At 36.1% G+C, this 20,424-nt stretch overlaps 2 protein-coding genes across 42 annotated transcripts in view; one reads left to right on the forward strand and one right to left on the reverse strand.

The window, feature by feature from the left end:
• The window catches only part of fabp10a (fatty acid binding protein 10a, liver basic), a 141,764-nt gene that overhangs the window by 80,335 nt on the left and 41,005 nt on the right, over positions 1-20,424 (forward strand). The gene's annotated exons all lie outside the window — the stretch shown is intronic.
• The window catches only part of ubr5 (ubiquitin protein ligase E3 component n-recognin 5), a 107,480-nt gene that overhangs the window by 50,658 nt on the left and 36,398 nt on the right, over positions 1-20,424 (reverse strand). For 28 of the 41 annotated variants that reach the window (XR_015510279.1, XR_015510278.1, XR_015510277.1 and 25 more), the window contains 10 exons: positions 18,005-18,116; positions 17,765-17,919; positions 16,745-16,942; positions 13,946-14,156; positions 10,433-10,559; positions 7,907-8,058; positions 7,725-7,820; positions 4,581-4,704; positions 4,400-4,497; positions 1,451-1,605 (listed from right to left, as the gene is read on the reverse strand). Coding sequence is in view for 35 of the 41 variants with exons in the window: in XM_087285282.1 (XP_087141408.1) it covers positions 1,451-1,605; positions 4,400-4,497; positions 4,581-4,704; positions 7,725-7,820; positions 7,907-8,058; positions 10,433-10,559; positions 13,946-14,156; positions 16,745-16,942; positions 17,765-17,919; positions 18,005-18,116 (1,428 nt within the window). In the remaining 6 variants the exon portion in view is untranslated. The remainder of the gene's footprint in view (positions 1-1,450; positions 1,606-4,399; positions 4,498-4,580; positions 4,705-7,724; positions 7,821-7,906; positions 8,059-10,432; positions 10,560-13,945; positions 14,157-16,744; positions 16,943-17,764; positions 17,920-18,004; positions 18,117-20,424) is intronic. The other 13 variants (XR_015510276.1, XM_087285284.1, XM_087285279.1 and 10 more) reach the window with 1 other exon arrangement.

Genomic DNA, 20,424 nt, shown 5'->3' on the forward strand with positions numbered 1-20,424 from the left:
CATACTTTGAAAAAGGTGCAACACTTCCCCCAAACTAAAACCAAGATTGAAATGAAAAGGTTTATGCCTAAAAGGATAACGCAATCAAACTCAATGGGCAAACATTACTGTTAAATACTTCCTCACCGTACTATCAAAACTCTGTGATTATGTAAATATTTCATTTGATATTAATAAAAAAAATTGTTGTTATTATTTATTCATTTATTTTGTTTACAAATATTTGAAGAGGAGGGGGGTTTTTCATGGGAGAAAAACAATGTAAATGTATGAAAAAGTCTTGTCAAATCGTTGTATGTATTAATTCACCTTGTTTTTTTTTTTCAATTAAAAAAAGCTATTATTAAAAAAAGAAACACACTGGTAAAATTCTGAAATAATTTAAAAACATTTTTACCACTTAAAATAACCAGTTGCTATTAAAACTGTAATATATTTATGTGATTCCAAAGCTGAAATCTACACAAAAAAGTACACCCATTTAAATAGAAAGCACTGATTCTAAATAGTAGAAATGTATCCCAATTTTACTGCTTTTTCCTGTATTTTGGATAAAACAAATGCTATAAAAATACAAGTAAAAGAAACTTATTTATAATATATATTTACATTTATTAAAAGAAAAACATGAAATATCTGTAACACTTTAAAATAATGGTACATCAGTTAATGTTCATGTATTTACTAACGTGAACAAACTATTAGTAATTCATTTATTACAGTATATCTTCGCTATTGCTAATGTTAATTAACTAGAAAATTACTTTCCATGCTCCTATATACGCATGGCACGTCAATTGGTTAAGAACAGAGCAATACGCTGGTGTTTAATTGCATTGCTTTAATGCACTCCTGCATTGGGCTCACACATATACTCTATACTCTTGCTACTTCATAATCGTAGTGGACATTTCTTTTTGTCTCACGTTGAACCCAGCCGACCAATCAAAACAAACTGGGTCATCGAAAAAATCAGCATCACACATGGGAGGGGTTTAGGAAGAAATGAATCACTGAACAAATCATATGTTATTGGAATACTTACATAAAAATAAATGCATATTATAAGACAATGAAAGTGTTTTTTGACCTTGCATGCATATCAGCCTGTTGTTGGAGGCCCCCAAAACCAAAATATGACCTTTTTAATACATAATACAGATTTTTTAAGTTAAATAACGTTCATGTAAACTCATGGTGGATTAACTATTGTTAAGCAGAACGACTTCGGATGTTAATAATGCATTACTTAATGTTGAACTATGATCAATGACTATGCTTAACAAGATCATTCATACTTAATATTAGTAAATATATTAAAGGACCATACACATACATATAAAAAACATACACTTTTGAACTTCTATTTCTAAATTTACAAATAAAATCTGAAACTTTTGTATGCATTTTCAGTGTATCTTTGCATTGATTGAGCTCATTAGTTTTCTACCTGGTTGATGTGTTCTGCTCCAGTCCAGGTGAAGCTGCAGGTGTCGTTACAGCACAGGACGTACAGTGGGGAGTCGTCTGGATTGGTTCCTGAAGGACAGATCATCTCCATGAACACAGATGCTGTATCCTCTTTCTCTCCAAGACCTGGTTCACCTGCACAAAAACACAAGCTCTGTTTAGGGTCATTGAATGCTATGAAACATGCATCTAAATCAGATGACCCACATCTATATTATTGCTGCAAAAATTAATTGAAGGCAACCAGCATGCACATAAATATTTTTTCAGATTAGGAAGCATGAATTAACTACATTAGGTCATAATTCACTGATGCAAAAAAATAGCAGATGATTTAATCTTGTGATAAAGAAACCGATAATGGAGATGATGATTCTGTGATGATGACAGCTGTTTAAGCCACTACTACCGTGCACTAGAGACCTTTCACTGCTTCTTCCAGCTACTGTTTTTTGTTTCACTTGCTTCCCTTTTCAACATAAATAAAGAAATAGAAAATAAATAAACACATTTCATTTGAGTTCAATTAAATGGAATGATGAACGTGAACGAGGAGCGCTTCAAATATATAGAAATACAGTCAGAACAGTTAGAAATAGGCTAACAATTTTGCAATGAAACAAAATAATGACGTTAATTTCTGAAGTGGTCGAACAGAAGTATTTGCCCTAATACTGCTTAAGCACGTCAGTCTTTTTTGCTTTCAGATGTGTCCAAACATTGAACATAAGTTATCCTTAATTACCAATAAATAAAAATAGATCAATTTTCAATATTTAGCTAAATACATAAAAATAAACAGAAATAACTGAAAAAAAATGTAGGGCTACTTAATGTGTCCATGCAGGAGTAGCTTGGTATTCACTAAACACTACACATTCAGTATTGTTTTTTTGTGAATTAATTTTAAAGAGGTGGTCCAGAATGTATTTTAAGGCTTGGTTGTGTTTATAAGATGCAAAGCAATGTGTGCCCATGTTTCACTTGAATGAAATCGCGTTATTTTTTAATAAATCTTACTATGATTATACACAGCTACTCAGCTAACATGAAATTATATTTCCTAGTTCGTCTGAAAAGCCCGCCCTCAAATGGCTCCACGTCACGTCAAGCACACTTTTGCTGTGTAAACAGTCAGTCAACCTCCTGCCTGCTCTCTAAAATAAAATCTGACAAGTGTCTGTAACGAGTGAAAATGGGGTGCGGCTCCTTTAAGAGATCGCCATTGTGTGTGTATGTGTGTGAACTGTCTGTAGACGCATGTAACACGAGAAGCGCACGTGCGCGGGACCGATGTTTCTTTTTCTTTTTTCTCTCTGGTGCTCGGATTAAGTTATTTTCTGTAATTTACAGTGATACTGTTGATAGAAAAATAAAGCACAAGATGTGGGATGCGACCTGTGTGAGCCTTGATTGATTTTTCTGCTGCTACGAGTTTAGGCGAGCTCTCCTGTATTTTTTAACTCAACACGCTACACACTGTCTTTCAAATATATTCTGAATAAGCATGTGTAAGCAATATGAATCGTTCACATATCTTTTGTGAGTTCATTAGCTGATATGTAGAACGCAATGCGCTGTTGAAGAGTGTGTGTGTGTGTGTGTGTGTGTGTGTGTGTGTACAGCGGTTTGACTGATAAATATGAATTGGTAGCAAAATTGTTAGCAGTGCCAAACAGCATTTCCCATTGTTTACATCTTTGCTACAACATACCGTTAAGGCTAGACACTGTACAAGTCATGATTAGGCCCACACGGAATCTGCGCGCGCAGAATTCCACAGATTTTCTGCAGAATTCTGCAGATTTCTGCAGTTTTTTAGCCCATTATAAATTCTGTTTAATTACTAGAGTAAATGTGTAAATCTGAATTTATTCAGTTTTTATTCAGTAATTTATCACTTTTTATTTAATAAAGTGTAAATTATGATAATCCGCTGAATACTCCCAAAATAATTCCGCAGAAATTCGCAGATTTTTACCAAAATTCTCCACAGAAATAGCAAAAAGCGTCCGCAGATTCCGTCTGGCCCTAGTCATGATTAATTTTAACAAATAAAAACACTTACAGGTTGTGGCTCAGAGCCCACAGATTCTGCTTGTTGGAGCTGCTCCTTTGAGGAGATTTTAACCCAATCCAGCATTGAACTGAGAGATTCTGGAGCTGTTTTGTCGAATCATGCTGCCTATGTGTTTTATAATTCTCTTGAACAATTAATATTAAACTGTAAGCACTTCTGTCTTTGTGTCATGTCCTTTGGAAGCCCAAATACAGAAACACACGAAGCTCTGTGGAAACGGCAGTGTTTGGAGGCATTTTAGCTCTCTTTCCTGTAACATTAAAGCACCTCTGGCCACGCCCCTTAGCTGCGCAATGTGTGCGCACCTTAAAAGTATGTTTGTGATCTCACAGGCCCTTAAGTATTTGTTTGTAGTCCCCAAAATTCGTTCATTGTAGGCTTTGCTAAGCTAACTCTGTAAAAACCAAGGTCTCCCTTTGCACTGAACTTTGAGCATTTTACATTCAGAGATGCTGTTTATGTTCACACAGCTACATTACACATCAACTAAAGTTTAAAATATGATATCGTAGTGGACCACCTCTTTAAGATATTTCTATCCAGTGAGTCCCATGAATAATTGTATTCTCCCGCAACCCACACACACACTAAGACCACACCACACGCATTCATGCAGCAAATTGTCCCACGCTGCACTCTGCGCATTGGGTCCTGCAGTACTCCCAGTACAGGTCTCTACTGTACACTCTATTGATTTCAATCTTTGAATTTGTCTCATGCTCAAGAACGCCCTCTGGCCTTTAAATGGACATTTACTACTGATCAGAAAACTGCTTCCTCGATGAAATGTGCAGCATTTGCAAGGTCGCGATTTTGATTTCATTTTGCAGCCTTAATCCATTTCCTTACCTTTGGCAATTTTCTGTGCTGCTTCTAAGACAGTAATGGCTGCTGGGTAAGCTCTGCCACTCACTGCTAACATGAATGGAGTCATTCCACGAGCATCCCTATAAAACAACAGCAATATAAGCACTCAAAGAACACTTAAATGAGCATAGTGAACATTTAGGGCAGCAGGAGGGACTCGCACTTGGCAGAGAGCAGTTCTCTTAGATGAGGCCGCAGGACGATGCTGTCACACATCAGCTTCAGTATCAGGTGTGCGTTCGCCTTACGGTCTTTAGATTCCACTACTGATGGTTCAGAGGAGGGTCCTGCAGAAAACAGGAGACAGATGGAAAACCTCATAAATGAGAGCTAAGTGAGTAAACAGAGCAGAGGTTTTCAACTTGGAAGAATTGTAAACCAAAAACAGGTTCTGATTGATGGTTGTTAATGCAAACAAGGCTACAAAACAACAACAACAACAACAAAAACTGTGTTTTAATTAAGTTAATTTCTATTTTATTTTTGTTTAGTTATTTTTAGTTTAGTTTAATTTTTTTTTTCGGCTTAAACCTGGTTTATACTCGACCCGTCCGCTTGTTCGCCTGACTGCGCACGCCGAACGTGACATCATCGCAGAGTTTACGGATGTTCAGTTTGGGTGCGCGCGACATCATTTTGGTTGATGTTTTGCACAGCATTTTTTGAGACTCAAGCGAACTGTGCAGGGCGCTGCGTTTGATTTCAGTTGAATATGAAACCCTCTGAAGAGGATTTTGTCTGAAACAGTACGACTGTATAGGCACCTTTATGATCCATGATCACAGAGATAACCTAATGAGCAAAAATTCTTTGCTAGAAAGTGCAACAGCCGTGGGAAAAGAAAACGTTTTTGTTAAAAGGTTTAGAAAAACCTGAAGGTTAAGTTTGTTTAAACCAAAAGAGGCCATGGCAAAACTGGAGAAACAGGTACACTGATTTATATATTGCAAATTTAAATTTAAAACTATTTAATACTTACAAAACTATAAATAAGGAACAAATAATTTTTTTGATGACTGGAAATGAATAATTGATTCTATCGGTTTACAATATACTGATGCCTGTTTTTCTGGGCTTTATTGGTGATAATGGTCAGGAATGTTGGACCATTGTTGCCTTTTTAGTAGAGAATAGAAACTAGCCAGACAGTAATGTGTGAACTGTGGAGTGGGCTAAATCTAAAAAAAAACATCTATTTTTTTTACTAAGTGTACTTTTTTTGCTTTTATTCTTGCCATAATAAATATATATTTGTATTTGTTGTAAATTTTAATGAACTTTAATTAGTAAAAATGCCCGAGATATGAACAAAAAGCAAGTGATGCATCAAAGTTTGATTAAAAATAAATCTTGAATGGTTTTACAAATCCTTATAATCCTTAAAATAATTTACAATAATAATAAAAATAATTAGTTTAAAAATATTGAATGATATTAATGATATGACGTAGTTGCGGAAACTTCCTACTTCTCCGTTTATCCGCATGATTTTCAGTGGGTTTCTTTTGACCACCTTATGTCGTTTTAAAGAATATCACAACAGCGAACACGACAAGTGTAAAAAGCCTCGTCCATTTCGCGGGGTGCGCGTGCAGTTAGCGGAGGTGCGCAATGCGGCGCCAGGCGAAAGTATAAATTCAGCTTTAGTCCCTTTATTACTCAGGGGTTGCTAAAGCGGAATGAACCACCCATCTGTCCAGAAGGGGTGAGGAAAAATAGATATTGCCATATATTGTTGTGCTTGTTCGCAATAAATAATTGATACTACTCGCCAATATCGCTATTTTATTACACAAAATTACTAACTTACCCGTTGTCAGTGTCACTACCCAATATCTACCATTCCGTTTATGGGGGCGCTGTTTGAGTAAATAGGGGTAAAGTGGCGGAAGCAGTGACCAGTGAAGAACACAAGTTAACTAACAACAACAGAAAAGAAGCGCGGGGGGAAAAAAAAAAAGAGTAACGAGAAGAATGGTGGAAAATAATGAAAAACAAATCAAAGACCCACGTGCTATTTTCCACTCTAAAGTGTGAAGACACTGAGTTTTACGAGACAGTCAACGGAAAGGCACTGGATTAAAAACTACGCAATCTGCAAGAACTGCTTTGCAGAGATAAAATATAACAGCAACACTACGAATCTGCAAATGCAACTCGTTCGCTATCCTGATGAACTACTCTCAGGTGATAATGAGGGCAAACCAAGTCCGACGACAATCACTACTGCGTTCAAAGCAAAGCTCCCCTTTGGCATGCCGAGGGCACAGAGTATAAAGCACTTTACAGTAAATTACTATTGACGTTTCAGTATCATGGTTTACACATGCTAACTAATGTTCATGTTGATTTATCTGTCTAGCTGTACTGTGTTTACATTTAAGACCAGCATGCAGTGAATTATTATTCAAATGCATATTTCTCTGCACAATGTTGGAAATGTTGGCATTAACAAATGCATAAGATTTCCTTATGGGTATTTTTCCCTTTTTCAGTCACATATATCAGGATATATCGTTGATGAAATTTCTCATAATATAATGAATATCGTAGATATGGAAAATCGTGATATCATTATCGTGGGTCATATATCGCCACCGAATTGAATCGTGAGTTACCTGTATCGTCCCACCCCTTACAAACTACTACTAGTTTTAGCAGAGGTGTGCTGGCTCTTATATGTTATGTATTTTTGGCTGTGTGAAATTGCCTATTGAGCATTTTAAAATGTATTTTTGAATTTCCGAAGACTTTGGTACCATTTATACACTACTAATTTTAATTTTAAGATGGATTAAAAGTGTATACTTCAATAGTGCATAAAAGGTAACAAAATAAAAGTTTAAAAAGCCAGAAGAGAATAAAATGCAATTTAAAATAATACAACCAATAATTAAAGTGACAGAATACACAACAAGCAACATTTGATTTTAATTTAGCACTTAATAATAATTTAATACCAAGTATGCAAAAAAAAAATGCATACATGCATACCATACAAACACTCTACAAACATACACACCAAGGCACCAATAAATAAAGAGTAATAATAAATTAATACACACACGTTCATTTCGACATTATGAAAAACAGATATACACACAAAAATATTTTTTAAAAGAAGCTAAATAAAAGCAAAAACTAATATAAAAAAAAAGTTTAAATAAACAACTAATTTTCAAAATCTATAAAAACCAACCAACGACATTATAATAGCACTCTTCTGATTGGGTGCCCACTTGAAATGCAAAAACTAGATCCTGCATCAAAACTAATTGAAAACTAGTGCCCTAGCAATTAAACGTACCTGGGATGGTGGAAGTGCTGGGTCCCTGGCTGGTGCCTGTGGAAGCAGTGGTGAGGGAGCCCACTGCAGGGGCCAAGATGAAATCAATGTCACCGTCTAGCAGAGAAGATGGTCGTGTAAGACATCAGACTACAGCATGCATGCAACACATCAGTTAAAGTGCAGAAAAGCAGCCAACTGACCAGGATCCATCGGTGGAGGGTCTGGTACCCAGCTAGGAGGTGCTATCGGGGGTGAAACGGGGTCTTGATGGTCGCTGGAGGAAGGTCCGGATTCATGTCGGCCTAAACCTGCAGCACGGAGTGAGCGCCGCATCATCTCTCTCAAACGCAAGCTACAGGACAATCAACAAAGATGACATTATATGATTTTAGCATGTTTAATGTGTGCATTTGCATTAGTCACATCACATACTGTTACACAATGTGGAGTCAGGATTGTATTTGATCAGCTCCACAGTTCAAAACACACTATTTGTGGACTTTAACATTATTGAAGTCAAAGTTTATCATTTGCATGTGTTTTTAAACCCTGTAAATGTGCATGTAAAGTAAATTTAAAGCATTTGGGCTGTTGGAATATCAAGCCAATTCCATGCGTGTTCAATTAGAAAAGGTCAGGAGAGGTTTTTCGTCACTGTTAAAAATATTAGTAATTTAGTAGATACAAATTAATAATTCGATGACAGAGCTCTGGGTTACGTTTCCCCAATGCAATACAGGAATTACATTCAGGAGGTTTGCAACTAACATTTCTCTGACTTCAGCATACATACACTACTGATATCAACAGGTGGAGTTTTGGTGTATGTCACTTATCAGTCATTCTGCAGTCCTTTGGCTGTTGCACCCAAACATACTTCCTCTTGCTGCAACCCTTCTCTGCATACCAGAACTGAACAGTTTAGTGGATCTTTAAAGGGTCACGAAACACCAAAACACATGTTTTGAGCTGTTGACAGTCGTATATGTGTCCCACACTGCTAAAAACACTATTAGGACACCTATATTCCACTAAAAAGTGTAAATTGGTTGTTTTTGCGTTATTTTAAGCAAATTCGTACTTCCGGTTTGAAACTAATTTTTGAAGCTGCATCACGGTCATGACATAATAGCGTGTATTCCAGCGTGCAGACTGGACATCTGTGCCAGAGTGTGTCTTATTACGTCTTACAGTGTGCTGCATTAATGCATGAGTAAAGCTTGGTTCCAACCAATCAGCGCGCTCTATTGTGCAACTTCATTAATATTCACAGTGTTTAGACGACAAAGATGCCACGTTGTGTTGGCAAAACAAGGATTATTGTTTACCTGAGAGCTGTTCTCATCTGCAAACGCTGAGATCCGGATTCGCTTGTAGTCTCCTCTTAATAAAGACGCGGCTCTAGTTGCTGTGAATTGTCCTGTCTCTACAGATTTGGTAAGTGAGCGACCAGTGCTCTTTGTTTATTCAGTTCATATTTTATTCGTATCGAAAAAACTATTGCATCGAGTGTAAACAAGTTAGCACTACAACCAAACTATAACCTCGTGTAGGATTTAGTGACCGGAATAACACACGCGGCTTTCTGACACTACCTGCCGTGTGCATCTAAGTTTCCGGGAAATGCAGAGGGTTTTTTCTCTCATTCGCCGTGCGGTATCAAACATTGCATGAAAAATACACGCTTACAGCAGCTCCTCGAATCAAATATCTCGTTTGTAGCGAGGGAGATGAATGAATTCCCTGAATGAAAGAGCCAAACTGCAGTTAAAGTCCACCATTTAATAATTTGGCAAATAATTCGACTACAGATGTCCATGTAAACACAGTCACTTTGTCCCCTGTGTGGGTGTGTGTTTTGACTCTGAAATTCAGCGTGCCCAAATAGACACTCCCACACCAAGCCTCTTTTCTTCCTCTGACACCCCCCCTAAACAAAGCTGGACACGCCCACTTTTCTGACTTTTTTCAAAGTAGAGGTGTGAAAACACCCTGCTGAAACGAGGGGGTTTCATGGCCCTTTAACATATTTCACAATTTGCATCCAGCTCCTTGTGACACGTCTAGACTTCTTATTAGACAGCAGTCTGGATCAAGGGCCCCCGCATTATATTTATTCTTATTTTGCTATTTCCCTTTTGTCAGCAGCTCCTTCTAAGTATGCAACACAGTAAGAAAGAAGTATGTTTGGTTAATATATGGTATCATACAAAAGAAATAGATTAATAAATCTGTTTTCCTTTTACTCCACAGGGCACAAGAAATTATAGCATTTAGAGGATTAGTTGCATTTACTTGTTGATATGATGAAGACTAAACTGTGTTATTTTACATTTGATTCTTCAATTTCTGTACTTGAAAACTGTCAGACTCCCCAGAACACCAAAACACTGTTTATTTAATTTGTTTGTTTTCTTTATTGTATTTATATCTGCTTATAATTTTTATATAATATTTTATGAAAACACACGCTTCAACAGAATCAAACCAATCCATCTAAAATTATGAGTTCTTTACAAATAGAGCCATTCAAGTCATCTGGTCTAATGTATGAATTTAAATCCTTATATATAAAGCAGAAAACAAAAATATTGCAATGTCAGGGTTTTTCTGTGCACTATAAACAAATCAAAGTAGAAAAAGGCACCGCATTGTAGAATATTTTTCTAGCAGTTTCTAGAGTTTTCTGAAGTGCATTTCTTCATGAAGTGAATATGAACACTGACCCCCTGCTGCTGGATGATCCTGTCCGGTTCCCGGAGCTGTTGCTCGACACCACTGATATGGCATTGGCAATGGCCTCCACTGCAGAAAGCCTCTCAGCGAACGTGTTTCTTTCAGACCGCTCTGCTTCTGAAACACATCGCACATCACTGAATGACCCTCATCTCTGAATGGGTTTGATCAACATATTACACCAGCTGTGTGTAAAGCCACTTGTATGCATGACTCCATGTTGCGATATCTTCAATTAAAACCAAAATAAAAACCAGAGCAGTTTTAAAAGAAAATGCTTTAAAAATAGAGCATAAAATATATACATATAAATAATAAAATCACACACACACACACACAAATACAAAAATGACAAATGTTTCTATGAGTGTGTGTGTGCGCATGCAGTTTTAAGTCTCCACTGGAATATAAGAACATGCACATACACACATCCTTTAAATTAGTGCTGTAACATGGTTTTAGCAATTAATAGCATCCAAAACAAACGTTTGTAATTATGTGTGCATACTGTCTATATTTGTGTGTATATAAATACACACATGCATGTATATATCTGAGAAGATATTTATTCGTTCAAATTTGGGTATCATTATTGGCATTTTTTTTTTTTACTTTGCGGCAAACTGCATGCAAGAAGGGGCATCTGTGTATCTAATATGCTTTCTCTTTTCTTTCGTGCATTTATTGAGTCTATTTTATCCTACGTTCTGGTCGCATGACTTGGAAGTCTGTCCCTTAAAAACAGGAATAGACTGAGCCAGGTTATTAGGTGGTCTAGCAGATTGATTGTTGAATCATAGCGGAGTATTGAATCCCTGGATAGTAGGCAACTTTTACAGATTTCCCAGAAGACTAGTAGCTGTAGTTCTCATCCTCTGTCTGAAGAGTTTCTCTTACTCCCTTCGAGTCAAAGATTTCAGATGCGTTTTAGAAGGACACCTTCCAGGAATAGCTTTGTCCCATCATCTACTGTCGCTCTGAATAAATTGTAATATTTTATAAGGTATTTCTGTAGGTGCATATGTGGGTATGTATATGTGTGTTTTAATTGTTTGTATTAAATGCTAAACTTTGCTACAAAAAGAATCTACCAACGGGTACAAATAAACTCAACTCGATCATTCTGTTATAAAGAGTGTAAGTTATATAAAAATATGTAAATATTAGGGATGGACTGAATCAGAATAGTAACTTACTATTAGGGCTGGGTGATTTTTCCAATTTTTTCGATTAATTCGAATTTACGTTGACGACGGTTTAATTTATATTAAATCTAGAATCGCGATTTTTTTTTAAATATACATTTAATACATTATAATGGAACCAATGCGCTTTGGTTCACTCTCTGTATGAAGCAGGAAGCACCCCAGAAGTGCCTCTCGGCGATGCGCTCCACAGCACCACGCACCGCCATGGATTTTAGAATTCTAAACAGGTTTCTAAACACAAACCGGTGCCGCCCAGCCACGATTCACGAAGCAGTTCTTATTTCAGCCCCGCCACAGAGCGCCATCTGATTAGTTTCATGTTAAATGTCATGCGAATGTGCGCGTTTGGTGTGTGATAGTTTAAACTGTCATGTGCGCACCGTGCCGCTGCGCTTCTAGTGTGCGACCTGCTTGACTATCTGTTAAAGCGTGAAGTCATGTAGGATTTTACTTGTTGCATTAGTCTGAAGCTGCGTCCCAAATCGCATACTTATGCACTATTCTACGCCATTTTGTAGTATAAATAGTGTAAGTAGTGTGTTTAAACTGAAAACTATAAAAATAATAAGTGCACTTTAATTTCCCGGATGATGCACTCATTCAGCCTGTAGAATGAAGTGTGTAGTGATGGACACTTCACGCACTCAACGACCGCAGGTTTGCTTATGTAGCGGAAGAGGCGGAGCTATCGGACGCACATGTTGAATAACTTTATTTATTTTGGATGGTGAGAACAAAATTCTCCTACGAGAGTGATTATAGCGCCTCCTGATGGTGAATGCGGCAACACTCACGGCAGGTAATATTTGATAATTCGGTCGTTTATTTCACTGATTTGGCAACCGTCAAACGTCATCAGGGAAACGGTTTGAATTTCCGCTTAGTAAAAAAACATTAGTGTGCCATTTGGGACGCCACTACATACATGTACTATCCTGTTGAGTGTGTAAGTGCATAAGTACATAGTGCATGAGTGCATAGTGTATAGTGTGCCATTTGGGACGCAGCTTGAGTCACGTCTGTGTGGATTGTCAAGACATATTCCCTCAAGTCGATAAACTCGATCTCAACATGTATGAAGGACGTAAAAGCCTGCCATGTGAAAAACCGCGCCGATCTTTTGGTTTGAACACGAGCAGAGGTGAGGGCCTGTAGCAGTGAAAAGTGAAAGTACCCGCCCCCATGACGTCATTTAGCGGACCTAGTTGAAAACCAGACAGATCAGGCAGCATAATACAGAGAGTGGAGCAAAGCGCATCAGATGATCGATATTTAAAAGGGGGACAAAAGAAAAATAGATTAAATAAATTATTTTATATTAAACGCACATCTGGTGCATTTATTTGCTCCTGCTATACGTCCACAACTTTACACATTGGGTTAAATTAGGCTTTACAGTTTCCATGTTCAGTCCTTTTCTTCCACTGTATCTTTTTATGAAAAAGGCAGCAGCAACACAACCTGTCATTCAATCAGAAGACAAAGTCAAAGCCGAGCTGACAGCAAATCTTTCCTAGGCTCAGCAAAACTTGCAAAAAATACCTCTGTCCTCCTGCAACTGCAATATTTACACAAATATTTCTTATTTTCTATTTTCTATTTTTTTGCCAAATCGCCCAGCCCTACTTACTATATAAATAAATAATATAAAGTCACTTGTTAAGACTTTTTAAAATGAACTGATTTTATACAATAACCACATTTTATTAACAGCAAAACTGCGGGCAAGATGTGTCCTGTGGGTTGATCTAATTATAACTCTCTGCAACTGACCTTTTTAGTCTTTGATCCAAATTGTCCTGTTTTGGTGACTGTCGCTTTAAATTTAAATAAGATTGTGCTCTTTTCAAAAGAGGGCGGAGCTACAAATGCCTGCATGTCAGCATAGTGGCAGGTTCAAAACAGAACTGTCATCTGTGTGTCAGTCTATGCAGACTCCTGTCGCTGTTTATTTATAATCCTCTGTCTATGCTGACATTGATTATTAGTTGCTAACAAACTCAGCTTCTCACTCAGGACTGTTTATGCTAACAAGGCAGAGGTCACTAATGGTCTCTTATGAATATCATTTCCCCCTCTGATGACGTACAAAGAGAAAATGTCAATCACAGTGTTTCTGCAGACTGTTTTTATCGAGTGTGATTTTAAACAAATCGGATTATAAATGTTTACCATTAGAGGCTGGTTATATTCACACACTCCTGCTACACAACTGTGTTTAAACCCCCTACAAAAGTGATTTTAGGATAATAGGTCCCCTTTAATGGTACTCAACTCAAAACCTTGCATGTTTACCTTCTTCCTCCTTGGTTTCCTTGTTGCTGACGGGGAAGCAGACGGACACACAGGCATGGAGGACGTTGCGGTTTCCGTCACAGCGGTGTCCTAGCAGAGTGTCCAGAGCGTGAGGGTTCTGCTCCAGTAGCATGGCCTGCTCCAGACTGATCAGATACTGCCTACACGCCTCGTAATCACAGCGCAGCACGTGCTGCATCAGAGTCTGCTTCTGAAACACAAATAGCAAGCAATGCATTAGCCAGAAACCAGGGCTTGATGGTACAAACATCTCTCATTTGCAATTTTGCAAAACATGATATACAATTTACTCAAGAAGCAACCTCCCGCTCTCTCTCGAGAAGCTAATATTACGTCTGCATAATTAAGGGCGTGGCCACTTGAGTGACAACTAGGTCTCGCTGGTGGCAGTCACTTCACCTCAGCTGATTCCGACTGATTAGCTGCTGAACTCGGCATATTCATCGTATTTCTGTGTTGTTTTATGTGGCTTTACACAGTCAGTTGCCTTTTAGAATTATTTTCTACAATTATCAGATGATATGGCATGCTGCATGCACTTAATGGTGCTCACAAACCATTCAAGTGGTCTCCATTTCCAAGGTGAGTGAAGTTATATACTTATATACCATCTCTATAAATTTATTTCTTTTACTTAAGATCATTTATCATCATTTATATTTTACTTTAGAGCTGTAATGCACTTCAGAATCTGCCAGATTGAAAAAACATTGCCAGAAACATTGTCATACACTGTTATGCCTGGATTACATCATTAGCCCTGCATTTACTAACACAGCGTTTGGGAGTATTTACCATTTTTTTTCCTGTAGAGAAACGTCATGAGAACAATGCTTAGTGGCTCAATGTGTTACAACAGTGTTTTTTAAAGACTAAACACTTTATTGATATAGTGTACAACCAAGCACATGTGGTCAGAACACAAACAAGTCGCAGGTAGTGAAGTAGTAAGCGTTTCTCCCAAAGAAAAGCTGGTCGAAGAAAATGCTAGAAGGCGTCTATAGCTCCACCTCTTTGCCCTTATTTGGTGGGTGCGATGACGCGCGAACTAAATGGTGACTGTTGACCACGCCTACTTGTAGCTTCATATGCGCTCTTCAGAAACCTACAGGTGATGACACAGATACTACGTCCATATCTTTTACAGTCTATGGTATTTATATGAGAATACATATGACCTTCAGGGAGATTATTAAGCATTTCGATGTACAAATCGAATCAACATATGAACTCATTTGTGCAGACTGCTGTTAAATTACTTAATCTGTTTGATATTCACCTTTGGGTAATTTTATATGTTTCATTTATTGTGTTGTAATGTGTTCTGGCCATGTTATGGATGTCCAAGACAAATTTCCCAGAAATGGGACAATAAAGTATAAACACACAAACAAACAAGTATTTGTGTGAGCTTAAGTGTAAATATAATTACTCTATAATTATAATAAATTAAAATATACCTGTAATAAAAACCTTACAGGTAATTAAAAGCTTTTAATTTAAGTTTGTCAAAACATGAACTGAGAATAAACGATACTGGTACAGCATTTATTACTCATAGTTTTAACATTCACTAATGCATTATAACATCCACTGTTGTGCTTGGTAACATTAGTTAATGCACTGAGAGTAAACTAAAACTAACAACTGAACAATTTTATTTTCAATAACTAACATTAACCAAGATGCAAAAATAAAAATAAATCTACTGTTTATTGGTTATGCGAGTAAATACATTAACATTGACTAGCAGAACTAGATTCTAAAATGTTAACAAAAATTAAGAAATAGTTATAAAAGGAAAGAAAATTGCATTATTTTTCATAGAAGTCTTAATTATTTTTAAAAAATAATAATAAATATATATATATATATATATATATATATATATATATATATATATATATATATATATATATTAGCGCTGTCAAAATTAGTGCGTTAACGTATGCGATTAATTTTAAATAATTAACGCGTTAAAAAAATTCACGCAATTAACGCAGCTGCAGTTTTTTTTTACTTCCTGTTGTGGTGGACGTGTGTTTAACATGCAAAAAATGTGGATAAGACCAAGGAAGCACTTTTTGAAGGTAAGTTCCAGTATAAAACAATTAGTCGCATCACAGGTTATCCAGAGTTTCATGCAATTTCGGGTGTTTCATTTTTAACTTTCGACTTCTGTTGTGAGTTGATACCGCATGGCGAACAGAAAGAAAATCCTCCGCATTTCGTGACTCGGTGTTCCTTTAAGGTAAGCTTCCTTTTAAGGCTACATGGTAGAATTTTAATAAGAGTATAATCTTAATCATATTAAAATAGGAGTATTGGTGTCTTATGTAAATGTACTCAGAAAGTCTCTGGTGAAGTCGTGAGCTGTCAAAGACAGGGCATTACTCTGCCTTTCAGCATGAGCCCTCGAAGTTTACCGTGTTTCCTCATTAAACGCAATGAAAGCGTATGCTTCGCGTTGTTGTGTCAGAATCCTTGTGTTTACATTAATTTTACATTTGAATAGCCAAAATGACAAGTTTCAGTATTTTAAATGCGATTAATTTTTTTTAAAAGGTGCGATTAATTAGTAAAATTTTTTTTAATCGATTGATAGCACTAATATATATATATATATATATATATATATATATATATATATATATATATATATATATATATATATATATATATATATATATATATATATATATACACACATATACTCTCCTAAACTTACTTTTATTTTCTTAACTAATGTGTAAAGTTTTTCAGGATGGTGTATCTCACCTCTACAGCCATTATGATGATGGCCGCCTTCTTTTTGATTGTGGAGTTACTGGGAAGGTTGGCGAGTGAGTGAACTCCCATGCCCAGACTGGCTATAGGCGGCAGATCCAGCCAATCAGGGTCACGTATTCCACCCATACAGTCTTTAGCCATGGGATAAATAGTGCCATTGCCATCCCTCAAAATAATGGGACTCTCCTGAGGACACACAAAGATGAGAAAGTTAAAACAAACAAAAATGGGAAATGGAAAGTTTCTATAGCTCCGTTTCCATCCATCTATTTTTATGTGCAATTTAGTATATAGCATAAAAAATGGTTCATGGAAAGACCAACATGTGCATACATGTAAAAAATAAAAAATAAAAAAATAAAAAATAAAAAAAATTATATATATATATATATATATATATATATAACTTTAACAAACTTTTTATCCTTTAGAAAAAAAATATGCATGATACCAAATAAACTCCAGCATGAGCATCAATAAAAGTGATGTGATTTTGTGATCAGAGATAATAAGATTATATAAATCTGGGTTACGGGCGGCATTAATGGACAAACCAGCATTGAGCACATTGTAAAACATCTGATAAGTTGTTTTGATCATTTCTAAAATGCTTCAGTCGTCAGTCCGTCATCACAGTGCTTCAGTATTATTATTATTCTATAATTTTAACCTCTAGTACTGTCCTGAGCATCTGACTGTGCTCCCAAAGAGCGTCTCATGCTTCAAAAAGCCACAGCATTGCATTAATTGAAATTCATCTTAGTCTTTTGAGGTGAAACTCATTTATAAGAAATCAAAAAAGGTCCACAGGGTTTCCCCAACCTCACTAAACTACATTTCTCAGATTGATATTTGACACCAATTTATCAGCCAGTGACGATTTTGTTCTTTTTCACTCATTGGATTGAAATGCTCCTTAATTAACGAATGTTTTATACGATATATCAGTTTTTGCACATAATTTTAATTCACATTTAGGTAGAAACAGAGTTTATATGATGGTCTCACCTGGCCAGCAGTGAAGATGGCCACATTTCGCTCGCTCTGACCAAGAAACGCCAGGTTACTGGTGGGAAAGTGATTCTCTTGCTCGGCTTTGCCGGTGGCTAAGTCAAAGACACAGTATCTCACCCAGCTGCCCGTTTTCAACACAGCATGAACTCCTGCAGGACAGAAGAGCAGTCAAGCAGACATACAGGGCAAACTCACAAAATAAAGCCAGATAGCAGTCAAATAAAGCATAGTCACCTTTGGAGTCAACATTCACTGCTAAAATTTCAGCTTTTTCTGGGATGCAAAGTTTTTTAGGTGTTCGCTGAAAACAGTCGGGAACTTTTGGTGTTCCACCAGTTTTAACAACCTGTTTAAAAGAAGAAAATCAGTCACATGCATTGTTACATTGTTTTTGCAATATATGTACGTTTACCAGTATAAAAATTGCAGCTTTAGCAAAAAAAATTTTACGTTCATCTGTTAATGCATAAAAAATTATGTATTAGTTACCATAAAAGCAGGCAACAGACTAATTTGAGGGATGTAAACAAAAGCAATGGTCCCACACGTTTTACCCATTTTACATTTTTCATTTCTATAGCTTGATGAATAAAGATATGACCGCTGATTTAACATTAATTTATGATTTAATTGCCTCGTTACAGTTAGGAAATAGTTTGATAACAAGCAGGAACTGTTCATGGGCTAACATCATGACCACACTGAAATGGTCTATTTATCTTACAGCACTTAAATACTAATTAAACATTGTTTATTAATTACAATTACTTTGTTAATTACAATATTGAAAAAGTCATTCATTAAATGAAAAAGAATTGACAAAAACAGCTACGCTTAAATTAAGGCCAACATTATTTGAATCATAGCCGAAATGTTTCCCTTTCACAAATTACTTTACTCTTTATTCAAAGCAGCATGTTAAAGTCATAGTTCTCTAAAATATTTTTAATTTACACTATTATTACTAATTTTACACTATTATTACTAACTTTACACTAATTTACACTCCGTCAAGTAGTTAGACTTTGAGTTTCTGCCTTCTGCTGAACAAAAGATGACATTTTGAATGAGACTGAAAAACTGAAGCCATTGACATCCATAGTAGGAAAAACAATTACTACAGAAGTCAAGTTCAAGTTAATTTATTTATAGAGCACATTTAAAAGCAGTCACAAGACTGACCAAAGTGCTGTACATAAGACAAGGTAATAATAAACAGAATATAAAAACGTAGAAGGCAAGAGAAACGTCTGTAAAAATGTAGCAGTAGAAAGGACTATTAAAATAATCCTAAAAAGCCAAGCTAAAAAGGTACGTTTTAAGAAGTGATTTAATAGATCATGATGGAGCCATATAATCTCAAGGGATAGATGTTCCAAAACCGAGGACCCGCCACAGAGAAAGCTCTGTCCCCTCTACATTTCAGCCTGGACTGAGGAACTGAATGAAGATTCTAGCCACTTTTCCACTATCGTGCTGAATCGTTCTTTAAGCAGAACTGTTCCATTCCGTGCCAAACCGGGCCAGATGGCACGGATACAGTTTTATTTTCCACTGTCGTGCTGCGACAAAGCTCTTTGAAGCACAACACAAAATGCATCTATAGTTGCCTTGGTAACGCAATGTAAACGGCTCCCTTTGTTTAATAAAATTTATATAATAGCCGAAACTAGTTTATGTTCATAAAAGCGAAAGCAACCATTTGACTGAACACTGTTATGCCTCTATTAAATAGGGGTGCTAAATATAGGTACATGCCACAGCACCCTATTTATTTAGAGGACATATGTTGCGCGGCTCTGGGCGAATTTTATTTGGAGGGAAAATTACCAAAATGTAACGTGATGCTTGAAAATGATTGGAGGGGAAATAAATAATATATTTAAAATCTCTGAACATAACAGAAAATTAAACAATAATAATGCAACAATAATACTGCATTTGTATTATAGTGGCGAAGATATCCTTTTGGCCAGGCCTTGTCAAAAGTGAGCGGGCACTTTCACTAATAAAACATAGAGCACTTAAATTATTTCATTTTTAACAATAAATTAAATTACACAGCGTTTTTATATCAAAAGTTGATAATGATATAAAATATACTATATTTTGATGGTAAAATATAACCATTTAAGTGATGGCTGCTATTCGTTTCAATATTCAAACATTAAATAACGAATGCAGCAAGTAAAATAATAAACGAATATGAAACAACACATATAGCAGGATATAAAGCATATAAAAGACTATTATGTTTAGAAAAACATCATTTTATTTTTGTTATTTTAATTATTTTTGTCTTTATAATTAACTAACAAGCTGTGGACAAATTCCTGCTTGACGTTTTAGAAAATAATTGCGTAGCTATATTAAAGATCACCGAAAACAAAAAACAAAAACACAGAAACATGTTACATGCCCCCATAAATATCAAACTGATGAATTTATGGATTTATATACCAGTAAAAGCACTTTAAAATCAATTCCGAATTGAACAGGGAGAAGTCATTAGTTACAGGTTTTCAGCATTCTTCAAAATATTTGTGTTCAACAGAATAAAGAAACTCATGAACGTTTAGAACAAGTGAAAGGTGAATAAATAACAGCATTACTTTCAGTTTTGTATGAACTACACCTTTAGGTAGTGACTACAA

Source organism: Danio rerio, chromosome 16 (assembly GCF_052040795.2).
Source record: "Danio rerio strain M-AB ecotype USA chromosome 16, GRCz13ab, whole genome shotgun sequence".
NCBI lineage: Eukaryota > Metazoa > Chordata > Actinopteri > Cypriniformes > Danionidae > Danio > Danio rerio.